This window comes from Phascolarctos cinereus, unplaced genomic scaffold, assembly GCF_003287225.1.
Source record: "Phascolarctos cinereus isolate Bilbo 61053 unplaced genomic scaffold, phaCin_HiC Scaffold_2;HRSCAF=192, whole genome shotgun sequence".
NCBI classification, from domain to species: Eukaryota; Metazoa; Chordata; class Mammalia; order Diprotodontia; family Phascolarctidae; genus Phascolarctos; species Phascolarctos cinereus.
The window spans coordinates 42188654-42210964 of NW_027555625.1; the positions used below are offsets into that span (position 1 = coordinate 42188654).

The 22311-nt window shown below is 45.0% G+C and overlaps 2 protein-coding genes across 10 annotated transcripts in view; one reads left to right on the top strand and one right to left on the bottom strand.

Moving 5' to 3' along the window:
- The first annotated feature begins 324 nt into the window (after positions 1 to 324).
- SETD6 (SET domain containing 6, protein lysine methyltransferase) lies at positions 325 to 6091 on the top strand. Its single transcript, XM_020963518.2, has 9 exons — positions 325 to 419; positions 568 to 654; positions 953 to 1097; positions 1195 to 1336; positions 2589 to 2783; positions 3400 to 3520; positions 4538 to 4718; positions 4835 to 4977; positions 5116 to 6091. The coding sequence occupies exons 1-9, from the start codon at positions 393 to 395 to the stop codon at positions 5428 to 5430; spliced, it is 1356 nt and encodes a 451-aa protein (XP_020819177.1). The 5' UTR covers positions 325 to 392; the 3' UTR covers positions 5431 to 6091.
- Positions 6092 to 6702: 611 nt separating this feature from the next.
- CNOT1 (CCR4-NOT transcription complex subunit 1) overlaps positions 6703 to 22311 on the bottom strand; it is a 96874-nt gene continuing 81265 nt past the window's right edge. For 5 of the 9 annotated variants that reach the window (XM_078149342.1, XM_020963512.2, XM_020963510.2 and 2 more), the window contains 15 exons: positions 20950 to 21141; positions 19547 to 19689; positions 18557 to 18665; positions 18275 to 18444; positions 17683 to 17935; positions 15012 to 15260; positions 14057 to 14220; positions 13692 to 13809; positions 11318 to 11419; positions 10791 to 10964; positions 10350 to 10499; positions 9416 to 9596; positions 8647 to 8779; positions 8155 to 8289; positions 6703 to 7815 (listed from right to left, as the gene is read on the bottom strand). In XM_078149342.1, the coding sequence (XP_078005468.1) occupies positions 7737 to 7815; positions 8155 to 8289; positions 8647 to 8779; positions 9416 to 9596; positions 10350 to 10499; positions 10791 to 10964; positions 11318 to 11419; positions 13692 to 13809; positions 14057 to 14220; positions 15012 to 15260; positions 17683 to 17935; positions 18275 to 18444; positions 18557 to 18665; positions 19547 to 19689; positions 20950 to 21141 (2352 nt within the window). In that variant the 3' untranslated portion in view covers positions 6703 to 7736. The remainder of the gene's footprint in view (positions 7816 to 8154; positions 8290 to 8646; positions 8780 to 9415; positions 9597 to 10349; positions 10500 to 10790; positions 10965 to 11317; positions 11420 to 13691; positions 13810 to 14056; positions 14221 to 15011; positions 15261 to 17682; positions 17936 to 18274; positions 18445 to 18556; positions 18666 to 19546; positions 19690 to 20949; positions 21142 to 22311) is intronic. The other 4 variants (XM_020963517.2, XM_020963515.2, XM_020963516.2 and 1 more) reach the window with 1 other exon arrangement.

Here is a 22311-nt window from a genome sequence, read left to right on the forward strand (position 1 = left end):
GACAAAGCGCTTTGCGCAGATCGAGGTACATAGTAGGCGCTTAATCGGTGCTTGTTCTCCCGCCCTGCCCCGCCTTTCCGTGGGACGAGGGCCTGGGCTGGGGTGGGCGGCGGCCGTGGCAATGGGGAGTCCCGCAGCTCGCTGCCACTCCACACTCCACGCGGACACACGACTCCCACTCTGCCTGTGAGGCCCCGCCCGGAGCTGGCGCAGAACAAGGACTGGCGGGGACGGACAGGCCTTGCAGGACAAGCAGGCCTTGCAGGACGAGCGCGCTCAGGACTTCGCTTTTGGCCCTCTCCGGCCCCCGTACCGGGAGTGCTCCGAGGGCCCTTTAAGAAGGGGGCGGGCCTCCAAGGGAGGAAACCCAGCGGCCACGCGGAGCCAAAGCAATGGCGACGGCAGCGAAGCGGCCGAGGGTGAGGAACGGGGCGCTCGGAGCTGGGAGGGGCAGGGAGGGAGCGTCCCCCTACTCATCTGCGAGAGCCCAGGGCCGGACCGGCACGCGCCCGAGGCCTCCGTGCCCAAAGGAACCTGGGAATTCCAGCCCTGGCGCTCTCTCGTTAGGTGGAGGGAGCCTCAGGAGGCGGAGACAACCCCGTCCCGGCCTTCCTAAACTGGTGCCGCACGGTCGGACTGGAGCTGAGTCCCAAGGTGAGCCCGGAGGGGGCGGGATTTCTGGGCGGAGACGTGGGTCCCCATTGGTACTTTAACCAGGGGGCGGGGCCCGCGCACTAGCGCCCATTGGAAGTTGCTGGCGAGGGCAAGTTCTGAGTAGGGAGGAGGGCGAGGCCTGCGACCGACGAGGCTCAGGTCTCCGGGCGGACCATTGGCTGCTGAGGGAGGGGGCGGGCGCCGGACGCAAGTGCCTATTGGAAGCTGCGGGAACGGGCTGGACCCGAGTGGTGGCGGAGCCTCTGATCCTCGGGTCCCAGCGTCTGGCGGGTTTTAGGTTTCGGTGAGCCGGGAGGGCACCGTGTCTGGCTACGGGATGGTGGCCCTGGAGGACGTGCAGCGCGGGGAGCTGCTCTTCGTGGTGCCACGGGCCGTGCTCCTGTCCCAAAACACCAGCACCATCCGGGGGCTCCTGGAGAAAGGTAGTAGGGAGCCTGGGGGGAGACGGGGAGAAGGCTCCCTGCTGGGGGCAGGGGTCCCCAACGTCCCAGGGTGACCGGGGTCCTGGTTGTCATGCAGAGCACGGGGCCCTGCAGAGCCAGTCGGGCTGGGTGCCCCTTCTTCTGGCCCTCCTCTACGAGTACCTGGCGGAGGACTCCCCCTGGAGATGCTATTTCGCCCTGTGGCCGGACCTGGGCAGCCTGCAGCACCCCATGTTCTGGTGAGAGCGGTGGGGGGGGGGCACCAAACCAGAAGCACCGGTGGGGAGGGGGTGGGACTTAATTCCACCGTTCCAAAGCCCCTGAAAGTGCCAAGACCTCCCAGTGTGAAGAGTTGGTCTTGCCTGCCTTACACTCACTCTATCCAGTGTCTCCTGTATCTCTCCTGTCTCCCATCTCTGCATCTCTTTTCCTCCTCTTTCCTACTCTCTGTCTCTCCTCTCTCCCCCTTCCCTCACTTCCCTTCTCCTATCTCCCCATCTCCCTAATCTTTCTCACTCTGCCTCTCCTCTCTCTCTCTCTCTCTCTCTCTCTCTCTCTCTCTCTCTCTCTCTCTCTCTCTCTCTCTCTCTCTCTCCCCCCCTCTCCTCTCCTTTCTTGCTTTCCCCTTCCTGCTCCTCTTCTGTTTTCACGATTATATTTTTCTGGTAAAAGTAACTCTTGGTGAGAAGTGACCAAAGAATATTAAAACTGGAAGAGACCTTGGCGCTCATTCAATCAACAGTATTTAATAGAGATTGAGACGGAGGCTCAGAGGAGAAGGAAACCCCACAGACCCTCACTACTACAATTAGCGTATAATACAGTCTGTTTCTCTAACAGTAAGCTCCATGAAGGTCAAGGGCCTGGTCCTTAGCCAAACTCTGTACTTGCTACGTGCTCTGCTCAAATTCAGTGATCAGTGTTTGTTCTATTACTGTGGAGAGCAGCCTGCTTTTAAACACTAGTAATTTCCATGCCCCCTGATTCTTCATAAAGCAGTGTTTTGCCCTGATGTTTGGAGGAAGGGGACCAAACGCATTGTAGCTGGTTGGCCACTCTGGAGAAACAAGCCCATACCCTCTAATACTTGGAGCCGAGAATCAGGATCACAGATTTAGAGGTTTTAGAGAACTTTTGGAAGTCATCTGGTTCCGTGATCTTCATTTTTATAGATGTGGCAACTGAAGCCCTGACAGGTTAAGTGATTTTCCTGAGCACACACAGGTACCAAATGGCAGAAACAGAATTTTAACCCAGGACCTCTGACCCTAAGTCTGCTTCTTTCCACTGTACCATGCTGTAAGTATAACTAGCTTAGTCTGTGACCGGGGGCAAGTCACTTGCTCTTTTTGGGCCCATTTCCCCGTCTGTAAAATAAGGTAGCTTGACTCCATGACCTCCGAAGACCTTTGGAGCTCTGGCATTCTCACCCACCCCTCGTGGTAGGGGCCTGTGGGCCTAAGGTGTGACCTTGACCCATTCTCCCCTTAGGTCTGAGGAGGAACGGAAACAGCTCCTACAGGGTACTGGTGTGCCTGAAGCTGTGGGAAAGGACCTGGCCAGTATCAGCCATGAGTATGGTACCATTGTCCTGCCCTTCTTGGAGGCCCATCCAGACATCTTTCCCCTCCAGGCCCAGTCTCTGGAGCTCTACCACCAACTCGTGGCAATGGTCATGGCCTACAGGTGATCAGCATTCTGGGGAGCTCACACTTTGGGGATACGTACGAGATTGGGCCACAAAGGTATCTGGGAGAATCCATCCTTGATAACCACCCACAATAAAATGTAAACTTCGTGAAGTCAGGGATTGTTTAAAATCTTTCTTTTCTGGCAAGTAGCACCTGGACTTTCCAACTCCAAGTCTAGTACTTAATGCTTGTTGACTGACCTCGGGTTCAGCCTGTATCCTAGGAGTTTTTACCTTAGGGTCAACAAACCTGCTTAATGATTTTATAACTATTTTGGTATAATTAGTTTCCTTTGTGCTCTTATAGATCTTATGCATTTACAAACATGATTCTGAGAAGGGGTCCATACACTTGACCAAACTGACTGCCAAAGGGGTTCATAATAAAAAGCTTACCATTTCCTTGTCTAGACTGAGGCCAAGAAGTTGACCAGGGCTAGCCTCTCTTCATAAGGATAAGCTCTTGTGTCTCTTGTGCCCTAGAGGTGTTGATCAGGTGAGAGGTGACGGGAACAGTAGCTCATCTTCCTGTTCCCCATGAAAAACGCGGAGTAGGCCTGTGCCTCACCTTCCTTTGTGGCAACTTTCTCAGCTCTTCCTTCTTTATGGCAGTTTTCAGGAGCCCCTCGAAGAAGAGGAGGATGACAAGGAGCCCAACCCCCCTATGATGGTACCAGCTGCTGATATACTGAACCATGTGGCCAACCACAATGCCAATCTGGAATACTCCCCAGTGAGTGGGTACATTTTAGATTAGATGGGCCAACCTAATTACTGTTCTTGTGCACACTGACAGTTCTGAGGCTCCAAGTCTGAAATTCTGACTTCCTTTGTAGTAAAGACCCAGGGAATAGGACAGCCTGTCTTACAGAGGCATCACCACTTTAGTGGTCAACAAAATAGCACTGAAGTGTAGAATCACCACCACTGGCTCATCTGGGGGACTTTAGAGGGCAGGAATGGAAGGCTCAGAAACTTCAGGCATAAGCATGACTTTCCTGGGCCTCATCCTTCCAGCTCTAGGTGTAGGGTGCTTTGACTTGGGATTCAAGTGAAACGCTGGCTGTCGACAGTGATACAGAACCTGTGTTCCTAGGGCTAGGTCCCATTGCGGTTTCTTGCTGTATCTAATTGACACATACTGGGGTAGCTAGGGGGACGCCACAGTGCACACAGCAACGGACCTGCAGCCAGCAAGATGCAATGCCTGTTTGTAAAACATTTAGCACAGTAGGCACTATATAAATGGGAGCTATTACGTCTGTCTCGCTTTCTTAGAAAAGGTGTAAATGGGCTGCCTGGCCTCCCACTGTGGCGGTCACTGTATTCCTCCTGTTCGGTCATTTCTTGCTCTGCTGTGTTTCATTCCTCTTTTGTCCAGCTCATGTTTTTTTAAAGGCTGAGAAGCTTCTTCAAGCATTAGCAAACAGCAACCAAAGCAAACTGAACTTTAATCCTAAAACTGTCCAAGTGTCCAGTGAGGAGGGATCCACCTCCTCTCAGTTTGTAGATAGGGAATGGTCTGTCCAAAACCCCATCTGGCACGTAGCACCTGGACTTTCCAACTCCAATTTTTACCCTTCCCCAGTACTGTTCTTGCTATCAAATCTTGGGAATAGTTAAATTGGCGTTTTCCTCTAGATTAACAGAATTAGTAGAGGAACAGAATCGAGCTGTCATCTGGTCTGGTTCCCAGAAGAGGGAGGTGATGGAACAGGTACGGACCCTCAGCTCTCCGCTTCTTCTGCAGGAATATTTAAGAATGGTAGCTACCCAGCCAATCCCCAGAGGCCAAGAGATCTTCAACACCTATGGCCAGATGGCTAACTGGCAACTGGTGCACATGTATGGCTTTGCTGAACCCTATCCTGGGAACACAGATGATACAGCTGACATTCAGATGACAACAGTGCGTGCGGCAGCCCTGCAGGGTATGTACCCGTTCTGGGAACGAGGGGGCTAGGCTACTGGGATTCCCACTTCCCAAATACAAATACTGAAGGGAAGAAAGGTATCTAAGAAAATACTTTCTCTACTTTCTACATAGGAGCCACAACTGAGGCAGAGAGACACCTGGTGTGTGAGCGCTGGGATTTCTTGTGCCGGCTGGAGATGGTGGGCGAGGAGGGGGCATTTGTAATTGGCAGAGAAGAGGTGCTTACGGAGGAGGAGCTGTCTGCTACACTCAAGGTGAAACCTACAACTGGTCAAACTTGCTGACCCAGTTTTGAATTGGACTTGCCTTCTAGTAATTTTAGGAATCTGAAAACCAAGTATGGTTCTTAAGCTGGAAAGAATCCAAATTAACTTTCTATACTCTGATTACAGGTGCTTTGCATGCCAGCTAAGGAATTCAGGGAACTTAAGGAACAAGATGGCTGGGAGGAAGATGATGGTGAGGAGGACAGCTTAACATTGACAAATAAGACTATCCCCCAACTTAAAGCTTCATGGAAGACACTTCTCCGAAACAGTGCTCTGCTGACCCTGCAGGCCTATGCCACAGACTTAAAAAGCGACCAAGAACTACTTCGAAACAAGGAGACCAGGGCCAAACTCAACTGGAGGGAAGAGCAAGCCTTGCAGGTGCGCTATGGGCAGAAGAGGATCTTGCATCAGTTGTTGGAACTGACCAGCTCCTAACCTCTGGCCTCAAACGAGGGAAGCAGATGAGCAAAAACTGCTCCTCCTGCAGTTGTTGGGGCCTGCTGGGTCCAGCTCCCAAAGTCTGGACTTTTACTGCTCTGTTTTTTGGTTGACTTTATCTCTGTGCTCTATAAACTTCCTTAGTTCATGTAATGACTCAGCTCTTACTCGAGGGAATGAGGAAGCCGAAGTGCTGTGCTGTGGAGCACAGGAGAGAGAACAAGGAATTATAAAGAGATCAGGATCATACTACCTACTTTACAGGGTTGGTATGCAAAAAGTGCTTTCTCTGCCAGTGAATGTTAACTGCCTTTAGTGAAAAGTGACTGCTTGGAATTCAAGCTTCAGTCAGGGGTTGGCTTCACCTCCTCAGACTTCATGGGTCAGGTCAAAGAATCAGACCTTAGAGGGTCTTACATCCCAAGCTGGAATAAGTCAGGGGCCATCCAGTCCAATCCCTTCCCTTCATTTTAGAGACAAGAGAAATTAGGTCTAGCAAAGTTAAGTGACTTGTCCAAGGTACATAGGTAGTTAAGGATCAGCAGCAGGAGTTGAGTCCAGGCCTTCTGAATCTACAGCCAATCCTAATTTTCCTAGGTCACGTCTACCTTCATCTTCCAATTCTAGACCATGAAGTAATGAAATTATGTTTCTGGCACTGCTGTGTTTTGTTTTTTCTAAATTCGCATGATTTGCAGGAATAAACTTTAGTTCACAGTTGCCCTCGGCTTCCAACTGTGATAAAAGTAGAGGACCTCTTCATGTCTAGATGGTAGCAGAATCAGCTCAGGAACATTTTACATAAGGCCTAAGACGAGATTTTTTTCCCCTTTTTACAATGTCCTGCAATGAATCCATCCATACCTAAAAGGCTGCTAAGGTGGGTGAAGATGTGCAGACAAACGTTGAGTACTAGTGGACCGTCTGGTCCTTTCTGGATACTGAAAGACACAGCAGCACTGCCTGCCTTCTAAATAAAGCTGAACATGCCAAGGAGCTTTGCCAGAGTAAAAGCTTTAAAAAAAAGAAAAGAAAAGGAGAGACTATTCATTACCTCTCTTTTCAGTGTCTCTATTTTTAGTGACAAATCATGTATGTAGGGAGACGCTAACTTGAAAACGACTGCTCACTTGAGGTTATTAGTCTTAAAATCTCTCAAATGCAACATGGAGCCAGGATCCTATTCTAAATATGCCCCGTCCTGCGTCTTGTGGCTGTTCAGGGCAGGGACCATCTGTTCACTATTGAGAAAGCCACCGTGGACTAGAGTGCATGTCATGACTTTTAATGTATAACTACAGTATGCATATACATACAAGTGGGAGAACTAAAGCCCAAGAACTATAAAGGCTACAAAATACAACACACGGACCAATACATTTACAAAACATTCAAAATCCTTACAAAATGGGCTGTATTGGTCCTTTGTTCTTTTTACAAACTTAGACTGTGTGGCCACTGGGGGTGAGGTGGAGGTGGGGGGCAGTTCATAGATTTGTTTCCCTTCCCCTTCCCATCCCCCACAATTTACAAGTGTCAGGAAGGAGGGGGAAAATGCTATAGACCTGGTCTGGTTTCTCTTGATAAAGAGCTGACCCTGTCCCATAGGGCCCAGGGTATGTCTTCTTCCAAGAAGAACATGGAAGGTATTCCAACTGTTGTGTTCCCTGCTGTCAGCTTTAGGTGGAAAGAAAAAAAAAGGGGGGGGAGAAAAGATAAAGAAGGGGGGGGAACTGGACCTTAATCCCAAACCCACCCCCCACCCCCATTCCATAGCACCCCATATTCCAACACATCCACATTTTTAACAGCTTAGTGATTTTAAAGGTCCCCTGTCCACATAAAGAAAAAATAAGTTACATAATATTAAACTGGCTTTTCAATATTCTTTGGGAGTCCGGGAATGTCAGGACAAGGAGATCTGCCCTAGACAAGTGCTTGGCATCAGCAGCTGCCCCTTTATTACAAGCTGAACAGGCGCCAGTTTATCCACCTGCCTTTCACACAATTTGCACAAACCCAAAAAGTCCAGACAAAGGTTTCGGTTCCATGTATTTACACGAGTTCAAAATGATATTCACAGCATCTTCTAAATTTTGGCCAAGAGTCAAAAAAAAATGTGTTTAAACTTTGGAACGTGCCCACAAAGATGGGAGACTTCCCCGAGGCCAGGGTGGATACCCAAAAACCAAGGGGGCTGGAAAGGTCAGGAAGAGCCAAAAGGATTCTTCAGTCAATTTGTGAAACTCGGTGGCATGGGGGCCCTTCAGGCTGGCACGCTTACAATGCAAGAGGCAGCCCGTCTAACTGGCACCAGTCCCTTCCATCACTTGCTGAGCCTGCTTCTGTCCCATGCAGCACTGTGCAACTGACTGGAACAACCTAGAGGAAGGGGGACAAAACGTTAAGAAGTCAGGTTCCTAGGGTGGGGGGAGGGGGGCGCGCACACGCCGCGGCGGCCCAGCAGCGCCCATGTGCAGTGTGCCCCCTACCAAGGAGTCCTGGCCCCAGTGCGAATGTCTTACAGCCTGAATATTGCTTTGTACAACAGGGTGTGTTAACAGAAATCTTGATCCTGGTTTATATACATCTCCAAGGTTTGAAAACATATATTATTAATGTTGAGAACTTCCCAATGAGTGCATGAACACCTCCCTGCTCAACCCTAAAAAGTCAAGCTTCCCTCCCCAGTTCAGAAATCACACCACACAAGCAACTCACTTTTCAATTTCTGGGGCACAGTGAACAAACTCATGGTTCCAGAACTTAAATGCTGGATTTTTAATCAGCTCAATGAAGGTAATGAGAAGACCCCAAGGATGTGGCCTATTTACAATCAACCGTTCCAAGAGAACCCTGTAATAGAAGATGGGGGTAAGGGAAGACGTTACAGAACCAAAAGAGAGCACAGACTCATTCAGCTTTTCAGTTACCATTTCTACAACTGGAGTCATGTAAGACTTAATTTGCACTTTCACACAGCAGTGGATCGGGGGTGAGGGTGAGGGAAGATGGTCTAGAAGAGAGATTCTGAACCCTGTGTTACAGAACTGTCTGGCAGTCTGGCGAAGCCCATAGACCTCTCAAACTAAGATTTTTAAATAACTAAAAGTTAAAGATACAATTTTTCTCCTATCCAAGTTTATCAATCCCCTTGGACACCCATGGACCTCAAGTCAAAAACCCACTCTAGAAACTTGCACTGAGTTTCACCTGGTGATCTGTTCCTGGATAGCTTCAGTGTTGGCCTCTGCAAAAAGGTACAGCATGGTACAACTGAAGTAGTGAGTGTGGCTGTTTGGATACCGCAGCTGATTGGCAATTGCATTCAAGAAGAGGTACCGACCTGGAAACAACAATGAGACTGAAGACTCTGTGCTAACCGCAGGGCCAAGGATGAGACGCCAGGCATGCTGGCACCTGGTCTTCTGATTTCACTTTACAGAAAGCTTTTAAAGAAACCAGCTAAAATGTGAATCCATAGGTGGAATCATGGCAGGAAATAAAAAGGGTACTGCATTAGTGAAAGCCTTGACTTGAGCTACAGTTCCAGCATTTACGAGTTATGTGACCACAAATAAGACAACGTGCCAAGGACTCAGTCTTCCTCTGTAGAAGTAGGACAACTTGTCAGATTACCTGTCCTTAGGGAATTGTTGTGAGGAAAGCTCTCAAACTTTGTAAATGCCTGATCAATGAAGGTGCTAAATAAATTGTCATTCACAACAAAGGGGCCTAACTTTCTTTTCCATCTGCCTGCTTGCATGTACTGGGAAGGGATGGAGACTCAGACACCTGAAGGCCTGTTTTCTTCTACAGTCAACAATGCTCAATTAAAGAAGAACATTTCCTTAGGACACCTACACATTCCCACATTAGAATTCTGAGTTTCCTCACAGACACGTGAAGCCCGTTTCCACACTGCCGAACAGTCATCAGTGACTAGAATAGTGACTGACTCTCTCACCCACCACTGACTTACCTTCCGTGTCTAGGTCCACAGCCAAGTTCTGGAAGATGTCCATGTGCGCCGAGTGAGTGATGGTGCTCATGGACGGCGTGCTGCCTTTGTTGTGGATGTGGGCGATGGCCTGAGTACCGACATAGAGCACCAGTGCGTTTATCAGCTGGATGTTGTAGCGATTGCCAGGTTCGTTTGATACCTAGTAAGCAAAGCCAGAGTTAAGCCTTCCCCCTAAGTATTCTCATCAGGCCACTTTATGGCGAAAATTTCCAAATGTCTCTTTATTTTTGAGGCATATAGAGAGAGGGTCCACATGATCAAAGCCCTATCCCTGAATGATGTCATTCATTCAAGGGTAAGCCACAACAGAATTAAGGGGATGTTAACATTCCAAATGCTGGCATCAACCCCTAAAAAGGGGGGAGAAGACACAGAGGAAGGGTAACAAGAGACAAAGAGTCAAGGTATCCCATTAAGCAAATTAGCGTATCCTCACAAAGCTGGAAGGCAGGCGCTGAATGCTGGTGTATTACTGGTATAGTGCCTCCTTCACTCCTATGGAGCTAGTACAAATGCTTAAATAGGCATAATGCTCATGTACATCTCATCTGACCAACACTGAAAATAAATCTAATCAGTCTTTCTAATCAAGGCCAAAAAGGGGAACGAACTGTGTCTAGGACCAAAGGGGCTCCCCATCTCCTGATTAGGGGCAAAGTTCTGATAATCACTTGTTATAAGGGGGGGCTTTTGGTTCAAATATGACTGGGATTAGGTGGCCTCTAGGTCTCTGCAAACTCTAGATCAGGTGATTCTGTCAAAGTACTAATTTAAAAGCAAGTTGCCAGGCAATACAGGAGTGAAGAAATTTAAAAAGCACCAATCGTGATCACTGCACGGTATAATCACTGAGGAGTGAATGGAAAACACTGAAGAATTGTGAAAATCTAACCTGTAGGTTACTGCGCAAATCAGACAGGAAAGTGACTGGCGATCGAGTTTTCAGATAGGAATCCAAATCCTTTTTGAACTGAGGAGGCATCACTCCAGTGAAATTAGTGAGGATCCGAGGAGCAATGTTGATCTCACTCAACATGTCCACCTGTTGAGGACAGAGGCAAAAAGACTAAATGCTGACATCTCAGCTATAAAGAAAAACAAAGCAGCTCTAAAATGGACCCATCTTAACAATTAAACTCTTAAAATCACTGCTGTCTGTGGACACTGAGTACAAAGAGCCTCCCACCACACAGCACCCCAAGAGCGAGAAGACTCAAGGACTTGCGATCCATCATCTTTCACTCATTCACTGAGCACCCGGCTCCGGATGTGGTAGAAGAGTTAAGAGGTGCCTCTTCCCTACTTGTGAGCTGCCACCATTACGGCTTTTTACCTTCAGGTTGGGAGTGAATGGGTCTGGTAGCCTCATGTTTCGTGGAAAGGCACTCAGGATCAGATTCCTTAACTGGATGCAATTGGGTGGGATCACATCACAGAATCCATAGTGGTAGTCACAAAGAAATTCTGGGAAATCATGCAGGAGAACCAGCAGCACTCGTAAAGTACCCTGTATAGTTAGAAAAGGATTTGGGAGAGGAAGAAGTGGGAAAAGGTCAGCAGCTTTAGCACCAGGCATGTACTGAGAGAGCCACAGGCATGAGCACGCACAAACATTTACTCCTATTCCAAATTTGATTCAGATGAAAGAATGAGAGCTTATAATCTCACTCAAAAGAGATGAATAATAACTTAGGCATATTACTGTTTTGCCACCAAGCTGATGACATGTCCATAACACATCTGGAAATCATTAAAAATAGGCTGCTCTTTCACTTTGAAGATTCTCTATTTCTATAGGTCCCACTGGTTAAACCAAGTCTTTAGAAGATTCAAAAGTATTGACAAATCAAAATAAATTACCTTATAGAGGATTTGCATAGGTTTGCTGAGTTCCACATTTCTAAGGAAGGGAGCTAAATACTTGAATAAATCAATCAATAGCTGTGCATACATAGGCCAGCCCTAGGAGACAAAGAAAGATAAAGAAAAGAGTGATTAACTATGCAAAGCCAAAATACCCACCTGACTAGACAGCTTATCAGCATTATAAAGGGATTCTCAAGTTATAGATGGATCACTCAAAGGCTACTAACTAGAGAACCATTACTTGATTTGTTTGTCTACCATAAACTATTGGCTGCTTCCATAACTTTCACTACACTGAAAGAAAAAGGTGATTCCAAAGGGTCTTAAGAAGTCCCACTGTCTGTTCTTGAAAAAATCTAGCACATAGCTTTAATAGCCTTGGTCAACCAAGTGCCTGACCTTTAACTTTAACTAAGGACTAGTGAGATACTGAAAATACAGACTATTTTAAGCAACTTCCAATCCCAGTCCCATTTCCCCCTAATACTATGGTGCAACCATCTCACCTTCTAACCTCTCAATCTAGGCTGTCAACGCCATTTTCTCTCAGCCAAGCTCCAGGAGCAAGCATCTTTAATTTCCCTCATCATTCCATCATGGGTACTCCCCTCTTCATAGACTGCCTTTATTTACATGCCTCCCTTGATCTCGTTCAAAAACAAACCAACCAGAAACCTGACTTCACCTACCACACTAAGCTAACAATTTGGTGCTATTCTGTTTGTGGCAAAAGGAAATAGGACTTACTTCCTTTTGTCCAGTCTTGCATTTTTATCTATTTCCTTACCACTCTCCACATCAGAACTACTAGGCTGATGTTCTGAAGCAAACCAAGGACGTCAAGTCAGGGTCCTTCTGGTCTAACCACTGATGATCTCCTAGGTTTGAAGTGGCCTAACAGTTTCTCGAAGACCATCTTGATTTTTCTGCCACTAACTTCAGTCAGTCTCAGTTCCCTAAACACTGACATTCCCTCCGTCACAGGGGGGCCGATTCATAGTCACAACTTCTGTTACTATGCACCTTACCCTGGTGCCCAGATAATTCTTCTAACCTCTTAACACAGTATCTCTGTCAGTCTAACTAGGCATTTCCACTTGGATGTCTTATAACCTGAAAATAAAACATATTTAAACCTTCAATCCTATCAACATCATCCTAGTCACCTCCTTAGCCAGACTTAAATCTGACTTCTTCCTCGCACTACACAATACATTCAGGTAAATGCTTTGGGCTCTCCCTTTATGTTTCACCCAGACAACATACTCCTTCCCAGCCCTAATCCATGCCTGGATCACTAGAAAAGTCCCTCCTTGCTCCATCCTCTGACTGAACCTGCCCCAGCCATGCCCCCAAAGTCCAACCCTAATGCTTGACTACCACTCCTCCCTTGCTCCCTTAGACAGAACGGACATGCAAAGTCCATTCTTGCAGAATTTTGTGCGTACTTCTCCCTAAAATGCCCTTTTCTCTCTTCCCATTCTATTGAAATGATACCTGTTCAATCTTCATCAACTCTAAAATCTTTAAATCCTACAGAACAAAGGCAGATACAACAAAGGAGTTTCTTGAAGCTCTGCCTACTTCTATATCCTGAAGGAAATTTCTGCTATCATCTGAAAGCCCTGGCCAAAGAGCATTCTATTTGGAGACCCTCAGTGTTTCTAAGTACCTGGGTGACCCTGGATAAGTCACTTTCCTCTAGGCCTCAGGCCCCTTCATACATAAAATGGCACTGGATCTCTAACATCCTCTCTAATTCTAAAAATCCCATGGTCCCAGGATAGAAACCTCATCCTTCCTCAATCTTCACTATGAAGCCACATTTCTATGAACTTGAACACCTCATGAGTGATTTAGCACTCGGCCCCATTCCGCCTTGTACTTTTATTTAGCTTAACTGTTTTCGTGTCTCCCCAACTAGTTCACTTTTCCAAAGGCACAGTCCCAGTCCTGTCCTACTACTCTGTATGTACCAAAAGGGCCTTGTTGAACAGAGGAAGTACACACAATCTTCTGTTTAAAGACAACTGAGGGCCAGTAACAATATGATGAAAAGAACTAAACTTGAAGATAGAAGAACTGTGTTCCAATCCAAATAATTGCTATTTGAGTGAATTTGGGTTAATGTCACCACTTTTCAGCCTCCATTTCTTCATCTGTAAAATATAAATACTACTCCTACATAGACTACATTAAGTTTAATGCAATGAAATAAAATGAAAACCACTTAATTCTACCTACACCCCTTCAAAGAAAACTCTGCCAACACCACCCCCCAACTAACTAGCTAAGAGAAATCTGCACTAAGTCCTGGCCCCATAATTGATTATTGTCTTCATCTGTAGGAGACAGACTACAGCCACACCTTCTGCTGTGGTGTGTGTGCCAGCATTCTTGCAATAAATATCCGATGTGAGATCAGTTCAAGCCAGGCATACACAAAGCCTGGGGCTTTAGTAGGCCTCAAGATGTGGAATGTATTGCTAGAAGAGAAAAAAATATATTCATTAACACACCTTTGCTACAAGCACAATTTGTAAAAAGTTCAAAATAAATTCTGCAGTGGTACCCTCAAAAGTTAATTTCAGAATATCCGCTAATATGGAAATGTGGTTTCACCTCTCTGCAAGTTATCTATGACAAACTACGAAGATAAATACTACCAAAAAATCGTACAAAAATAGAGACATAACCAAAAGGATCTATTAAACATTATCATCAAGCACCTACCAGAAAGCTGTCAGTGTCTGGAAATTAATGGTTTCCAACACATGTTCAGGAGCATTTAGTTCTAAGAGCAGCATGATGAAAATTCGGTGGTACGGAAGTTGCTGAAACTCATTTTGTCGAACATCGTGATCCTGCAGAAGGACACCCACTACTATACCAAGAACCTAAAGAGGACAAGCACATAAGTACATTAATCACAGAACAAGTCTCCTACATATACTTCTCCCCAAGAGCCAGTTTTTTTAAATGTACATTCTTGAACTTGCACTCCATAGGGTGGGGGAAAAAAACACAACAAAACTTGGTTAAGTTTCAACTAAACAACTTGCTATATATTCCTCATGAATAGCAACCACCTATTAAACAAACTGATTTTCCCTAAACTCTTCTATAGATGCAAAAAACAAAACAAAACACTGACTCAATGACATGTGACTACCTGGGTTTTATATACTAGTAACAACCTATGAAATTAAATGCAACAGGAGGGATTTTACTTCAGGATACAGATTTCTATCTGGCTAAACACACTTAACACTGTTTGAGCTAATGAACCTACATTCATTAACTATACAACCAGTAAGGTCAAGAGCCACACAGAATTCCTAAACCTGGCCTTTGTGAAATGAGAATCAAATGTCCGATATATATTGAGTCTAATAATTTCCAATCTAGAAGCGAAATGTGAAATCTGAACTTTCAGAGATCAGTTTCCCACTATAAATGCCTCATTTTTAAGGAATATCTATCTACTCACTTAAGGGTTTGACTATTATTGGAGAACAAGTGAAATTATTAAGAGCTGGGAAATGATCGAATCCATCAGAAATTATGCACTTTCCTTACAGTAACTGTCAGATGACTACCATAACATTCATTAAGTAGCCAAAGATAAAGAACATTTTTCCATAGCAAACAGTATATGTCAATTGATGGGCCAAGAAGGACAGACAACCTTGTTTAACAGATTGATCTTGGTGACTGTGTTAGTGGCTTCCCCCGAGTGCTTGACCAGCAGTGCAATGAGCCGTACAAACGCATCCAGGTTATGGTAACACTTGGCCCGGATCATTGTGGGGTTGGCAGCAGGATTGTGCTGCTGCTCAGCCTGAGCCCGGTAGCTGATTTCAACACACATTTCAGTGCACAGACGAAAAAACCTTGTTATGAGGTCATCAGTCTTCAGGATTCCTTGCTGGTGCATCTGTTACGGGGACAAGAAACAAGACCTAAATACAAGACAACCCAATCCAAAATGCAGCTTTTTAGACTGTTTCAAACATTTCAAAAAAGTCTGATGACTTAATGATCCACAGGTGACAATCACAAGCTCTCTGCCTCTCCATAAATTCTCTCCAATAGTTGAGGTGGCCTTTGTTCATCACCTGGAGGCCAGCCTGAGTTTAGCTAGAGAGCCCTTTGTCAGTATTACTTTGAGCCTCCACAAACTGGCTGGATCTGCCAGAAAGTAAACTCCCTGACACAGCCTCTGAGAATCCAAGGTCACCTCTGCACCACAATTTCAAACACTGGAATGACTTCAGATTTACAGTTTTCAAAACTAAGAAATGTCATTTCTTCTTACATAAAAATCCCCAACTTTAGTTAGTATCAGATTCCACAAGGGAAAGGTTTTTCCACCTGGAATAGCCGAGTTACCAACTCTTCTAGCCACCAGCCCAAACTTAATGGGGCACAGAAAATATAGAAATTAAAGAGTAGGCAAATATGGCATCTTTAGAATGACAGTTACCTGCCCAACAGGCTATGTAAATTACCAAGAATCAACTCTTAACAGCTTATTAAATCAAGTCCTGTCATTCTGGGAGGATTACAGGAATTTCAGATTAACAATATAAACTTCTTAGAGATTATTACTGATTTATCATCAAAGTATCTTAGTTGGCAGCAATTTTTAGGAACCTCACAAAGTTTAATTTCAAAATGACTTTGGCGAAAGTAGGAGGCACCAATGGAAAAGAGAGTTCATTTTTAAAATTGCATTAATACAACTAGATATGTATTAACAATCACAAGCACATAATACAAGCTAAAATAAAAAGGAAGAAAGAAAACTCTAACTGACTCAAACAAGAAAAGGGGCTTACAAATTATACTGCTACACAGGCTAGAAGTGAAGCAGGATCAGATTAAATTAATTCAGCCAATAAAGGACAACTTTTGCCCCAAGCAACAGCTACAACAAAGAAAAACCCCAGGGACTGGATTTTGTTTTTAATATATTTCAAATGGATAAGCAAGAAAATTGAATAAAGGCAGATGTCAAAATACCATATTGCAACTTGACCACGTAAGAAGGCAGGTAACATAAAAAGTGTTTGGTTTTGTGTATATTTTGTTTGGAGGGAGGCAGAGGAAGTAGAGTGTTTTGGAAGAAGATACCAGTGCTAAAATTAAAGGAATAAGGTAAACAGGAAATGACATTGAAAGAATTTAAATGCCACAGGTGTTGTCTTTTAGAAAAATAGAACAAGTCAGTGAAAACACGTGACAGGTGTCATATTCATGAAATATAACAAGGGAAATGGATTCTCAGTGCGTCTATCCATACTGAAAGCCATAAACTTGGCAACAACAGCTTCTCATGAGATCCATTTTATTCATCCCCTGGAGTGGGGGAAATTTTATACACGATCCCTTCCTGGGGTTTGAAGAATAAAGTTTACTACAAAGTAGTATTGGCATTTAACCTTGTAAAATAAACTGTATTTTTAATATATTAAAAAGTAAAGCTACCACATGCCTTGTCAGTAATCAACACGTGGCCTCATCTGACCTCTACCTGGTGGTGTGATTTCTTAACCTGGGAAGTAGAATAAGAAGCCAGAAAGGAAGCTGACAGCTCTATTCCAGAACCTGCAGGGATCTCTCAGGAAAGGGATCCTTCTTAACAAACTGTTACTGGGCAACATAATTAACATGAAGGCTGAGAAGACTAACTTGGCAGTTTGGCCCCTTGGGGAAAAAAAATGGTTAGAAGTACCCCACAGGGATAAGTAACATGGAAACTTGTGTTGCTACACTGTGGCAACACAATGAACTTCATTTCTCCTTGTCACTGGTCACTGTCACTCAATCATCAATCAATCTGCTAGCCCTGCCCTCAGGAAGTGCCTATTCTTGACACTTCCATTTCAGAGTCCCAATTTAGAACAGATCTGACTGACATGATCAAAAATCATCTCCTAAAACTAATCTGTTTAAATGTAATGTGGAATAAGCTAGGTAATTTGCATGCCAGTAAATGCACTGCCAATCTTAAGTATTTTGGTTTTGTTTCAGTGAGTGCACAGGTTAAGGTTTTGCTTTGGAAAATTTTAATTCAGAAAATTAAAATTAGCCCATAACCCCATTAAGTGCCCTATTTTCCTCATGTGCTCAGGGCTGCTAAGGATCACACAATAAAGCACACCTGTGGTGAGATTATTCAGCAGTCTCATTAGCCAGCATCTGATTAGTCATATCCTACCCCTAACAAACTAGAACAATGCTGAAAGTATCCACATAAACAGAGAAATAACAACATTCCTTGACTACACTAGCTGTTTCCTGGCCATCAGTGACATCGGAAGAGCCACACCCCACTTATGCCGAATAAAAAGCACCTTTCTCTCCAAAAGCTCTACCTGTCCAACAAAAGCAGAGAAGGCTTTGGTGCTATCTCGGCCAGCCGCTGCAGAGTGGTAGAGGTTCACCCACTCCCGCAGCAGGTATTCTGCCTTCTCCCGGAGGCCTGGGGGATCGTCATACTCGGAGGCCTGCGAGATGCCCGAGTGCATCATGAAGTTGGGACCCCCATGTGCACGGTCGATCATAGCCTCGTAGTTTGACCGCACCACTTCCATCAGTTGGGGCAACCTGGGGCAAGAAACGCAGAGTGAGGGTTTTATGAAGCATTTCTGATCCCACAAGCACAGTGCCCCACAGGATTTCCCAAAGGCAGCGGCCATCTCTTTTCCAACACGTTGATCATCAGCATAGTTCTTCCACATTACTGCCTCTATGTTCTCTGGGTGGTCACACACTGGTGACACCAGACCCACCAGTTATGCCATTGAGATCAGGGACCAACATAAGGCACAGAGTCTGTTTGGCATCAAGGTTCTTCCCCTTGAAATATGGATCCCCTGCTCTGAAGCCACCTAAATGTAAATAAAGCATCATAACATAATCAGAAGCCAACTGTGTGGTCCTCACCCTTCTGGGGCATTTCCTCGAGAGTGCGCATTGATCCTCATTAGAGTCTCAATGGTATGAAACAGATCCGCCTCAGTCACGTGGGCCACACTCCTTTCATCCACTAACAGTATCTTCACCAACTGCATAGCAAATGCCACAGCCATGTAGTTCAAACCATTCTCCATTGACTGGTAATAAGGAAACCACAAAAATCAGCAAGGCAGCAGTCTGGGCAGAAAGGCTTCCCAAGAAACAAATTCTCCAGTTTAGTTCAGGTAAGACACATCCCCCCCCCTTTACCTGAGCCAGGTGAAGATCATATTGCTGCATATTAACTAGGTGATTGCGAATCAACAGCTCCACTGCTTCCACGTTATACTTATACTCATCCCGACACTCAATCAGGCACCTAAAAAGTTAAATTTGTTTTTACTGACCTGAAATTAGGATACTGGATGGTAAAAAAGAGACAAAACGAGGACCTCTTTTAGACCTAAAAGGAAACGTATTCCAAATTCAAGAAACTTGGGGTACCAACAAGTCAACAATGGCCATTTTTTAGGTAACTCTGTATAACCACAACAGATTCAGGCCACCTTTGCTCATGCTGGTCTCTATACCAGGAATGGCTTCCTTCTGGCAATGCTCTTCATTTGTTGGGCTCCTCTTCACCTTTTAAACTCAACCTCAAATACTATCCTCCTTAATGAATTCTTTGATCCCACCTGGGTAGCAAATATCCCCCCCCCCCCCCCCGTGTGTGTGTGTGTGTGTGTGTGTGTGTGTGTGTGTGTGTGTGTGTGTGTGTGTGTGTGTGTGTGTACGACACAGGATACAGAATATTTACAAAACCATGTGCTAATTCATTTATGTTGTTACTTTTTCCCTTGTGATAGGTATCATAAGCTCCATGAAGGAAAGGAGGACTGTGCCTCAATTAATCTTTGTATTGCTCTTTTCACCCCAGCACCTAACAAAACTCTACCCATGGTAAGAAAAGGAATCTTTGTTCAAAGAATGACTTTACATCAAGCCCTGTATGCCAGGACTTTCTGCATAAAATTATTTAAATACGGAATGCTACAGTCAAAGCGTTTGTTCATCCTTAAACAAGCTACAACGTGCTCCCTGTGTGAAAATGTCTATTTTTTCCCTTTTCAGCATTTCTGAAAGAGAAGTCAGTAATTAGTCTGTAAACTACTCCATCTCCCCCAGTACCAGAGGGCTATCGAGAGGACCCATGAAGAACAAGTGCAGTTCAAATTCTTCTCTCACTACCCGGCTACTGACCTGGTGATCTGCTTGTTACACCACGGAGACCCATACGCACGGCCGTCCTGCAACGCTTTCAGTACGAGGAGGTGACACTCCCGGTAACGCAGCAGTAGGTCAGCATCTGCACCACTCGTGGCATCTAGCAAGCCCTCTACAGCCTAAGGAACAGGAATAAAATCAGCACGCCACATCTACTTACATCCACAAACAAACCCTCCCCTCAAACCACAATTCATTCCAATGGCTGGTCTATCAGGGAGTCACAAGGTTCTCCCTAACTCCCTTGTGCACGCCTTGTGTTTGACCTTTAAATACCGTTTCCAGCCGGATCAATTTAAACAATATCTGCCTCCCATCTGTTCTGTCCCTCACATTCATGACCTTAGAATCTTTCTGGATTCCTCGATCACTCACCTCATGTATCCAATCCTCTCTCCACTCATACAGCTACCACTTGGATTTAAACCCTCCTCACCACTTCCCTGGAGTGCTGCAACAGCATCTTAATTGAGCATCATCTGTCTCAAGTCTCTCCCAGTCCAATCCAACCGAAATATTGCTGCCAGAGTAGCTTCCCTTTAGAGAAGCTCTCACTCTGTCAGTGATTCCCTCCCACCACTCAGATAAAATCCAAATTCCTCTATTTGGTTTTTAAAGCCCTTCACAACCTGGCCCCAACCTATCTGTCCAGATTGGTCAGACACTCTCTCCCCTCTTATTACCTTGTGATCTAGCCAAACTGGACTGTTCCTCAGACACAACACTCCACATATTTCTCTCATCTCTTTGACTTTTGCACTGGCTGCCCCCCCCCAGATTTCTCCTCATCTCCACCCCACAAATGGTCATGCTTGAGCTGGGACCTGAAGGAAACGAGGAATCCTGTGTGAAGCCTCTCCTGAACCCCCAACTGCCACAGCCCTCCTCTCCCTCCCTACTCTGTATTCTCTTTATACTGGGCATCCACTTAGAGATGTATTTGTTTCCCTGTTAGAAAGGAAGCACCTTAGACTAAGGCTTATTTCTTTGTGCTTAGATCCTTAGACTCTAGTACACAGTAGCTCCCCAATAAAAATCTGTAGATTAATTTCATTCCAGTCAGAAAGCCATCTGTCCTCTGTCCTGGTCTAAATTCTCTCATGCCTAAAGCTCTGGCCAAATTACTGACTGTCTGACTAATCCCTCCGTATGTATACTCCACAAATCTTCCTAAAGAGAAGATTCTGAAGTCCCTAAGTGTACCGATATATCTCCAAAGCTGACCTCTACCTTAGAAATCGATATGGAATACTTAATGCTTGACTTTATACAGGAGAAAACTTCGAGAATCTTATTCAAATGTGTAATCACTATGAAGTCAATAACCAGGAAAAGTTTTCAACAGGACAAAGCCTGTCTGACTACACCAAGTAGCTGACCTTCTGCAGCAAGCCCAGGGCAGCAATGGCATCCCGAGAGTTGCGTGACATTACGACAGCATCCAGAAGGCTCCGGAGAGTCTGAGACTGGGGGTTCATGCCTAAGGCTGGAGGGATGGCATGCAGGTGCTGCTCCAATTCAGTGATACACTTTTCATAGATCTGTGCTACGTCATCGGTAGCCCAAGCTTGCTGTTACAAGAGAAGCAGGAAACCTTCATGAATGACCGTGCCCTAACTGTACGACAGTCCCAGCATACACATATCTGCTGCCTTGACACCTATTTTTAAAGATGGCTTATCTTACTCATATCTAATTAGAAAGAAAAATACTGTTTTATGACCAGAAATAATGGCAGTATATTTATGAGGCACTTTCCTCAGAAAGTACTGAGAGTAAGTGGGTAATACTACCTACTGTTCCCATTCTTACAGATAAAAAGTCCACGGCACACAGAAGTCAGCCTATCAGCGCAAAGTCACAGAGCTGGTCAAGAGTTGAAGGCTAGGCTCATTTCACAAATATGCAGAGAACCGCATCAAATGCATAAGAATGTAAGTCATTCCCCAATTAATAAATGGTCAAAGGAATCAAAGCTATCCGTAGTCGTATGAAAAAATGCTCTAAATCACCAGTAATTAGAGAAATGCAAATTAAAACCATTCTTAGGTACCACCCCACACCTACCAGATTAGCTATTATGACAGAAAAGGAAAATGACAAATATTGGAGGGGATGTGGGAAAACTGGGAGGAGAAAGAGAATTCGGAACTCAAAACTTTAAAAAATGAATGTTAAAAAAATTTTAAATTAAAGAATTATATATTTCAACAAAATTTAATTTAAAAAAAAGTTAGTGGCTAGGACTTGAAAGTATGAATTATAACTTCAAGTCCAGTGATACATCCATTAATTTCAGATTAGAAACATTAACTTCTAATGTGGGAAAAATGGAACATTAATGCATTGTTGGTGGAGTTGTGAACTGATCCAACCATTTTGGAGAGCAATGTGGAACTATGCCCAAAGGGCTATAAAAATGTGCATACCCAGGGTAGCTAGGTGGTACAGTGGATAGAGCACCAGCCCTGAAGTCAGGAGTACCTGAGTTCAAATAGCTGCGTGACCCTGGGCAAATCACATCACCCCTTTTGCCTCAGTTTCCTCATTTGTAAAGTAAGCTGAAGAATGCAATGGCAAACCGCTCCAGTATCTCTGAGGAAACCCCACAAAAAGAGGTCTCGAAGAGTCAGACGCCACTGAACCAACCAGACGACAACAAAGTCATGGAAAAGAAATTTCCTTATCATCAAAATTAAGGTTCCAGAACTCAAGTAATCCAAGAACTAGCTAATGGAATA

Excerpts from the sequence above, each read along its gene's own strand:
- SETD6 (XM_020963518.2), top strand. The coding sequence starts at position 393 with ATGGCGACGGCAGCGAAGCGGCCGAGG. Across the intron at positions 420-567 it reads CGGCAGCGAAGCGGCCGAGG|GTGGAGGGAGCCTCAGGAGG; the intron begins GTGAGGAACGGG and ends CTCTCTCGTTAG. Across the intron at positions 1,337-2,588 it reads CTGCAGCACCCCATGTTCTG|GTCTGAGGAGGAACGGAAAC; the intron begins GTGAGAGCGGTG and ends TTCTCCCCTTAG.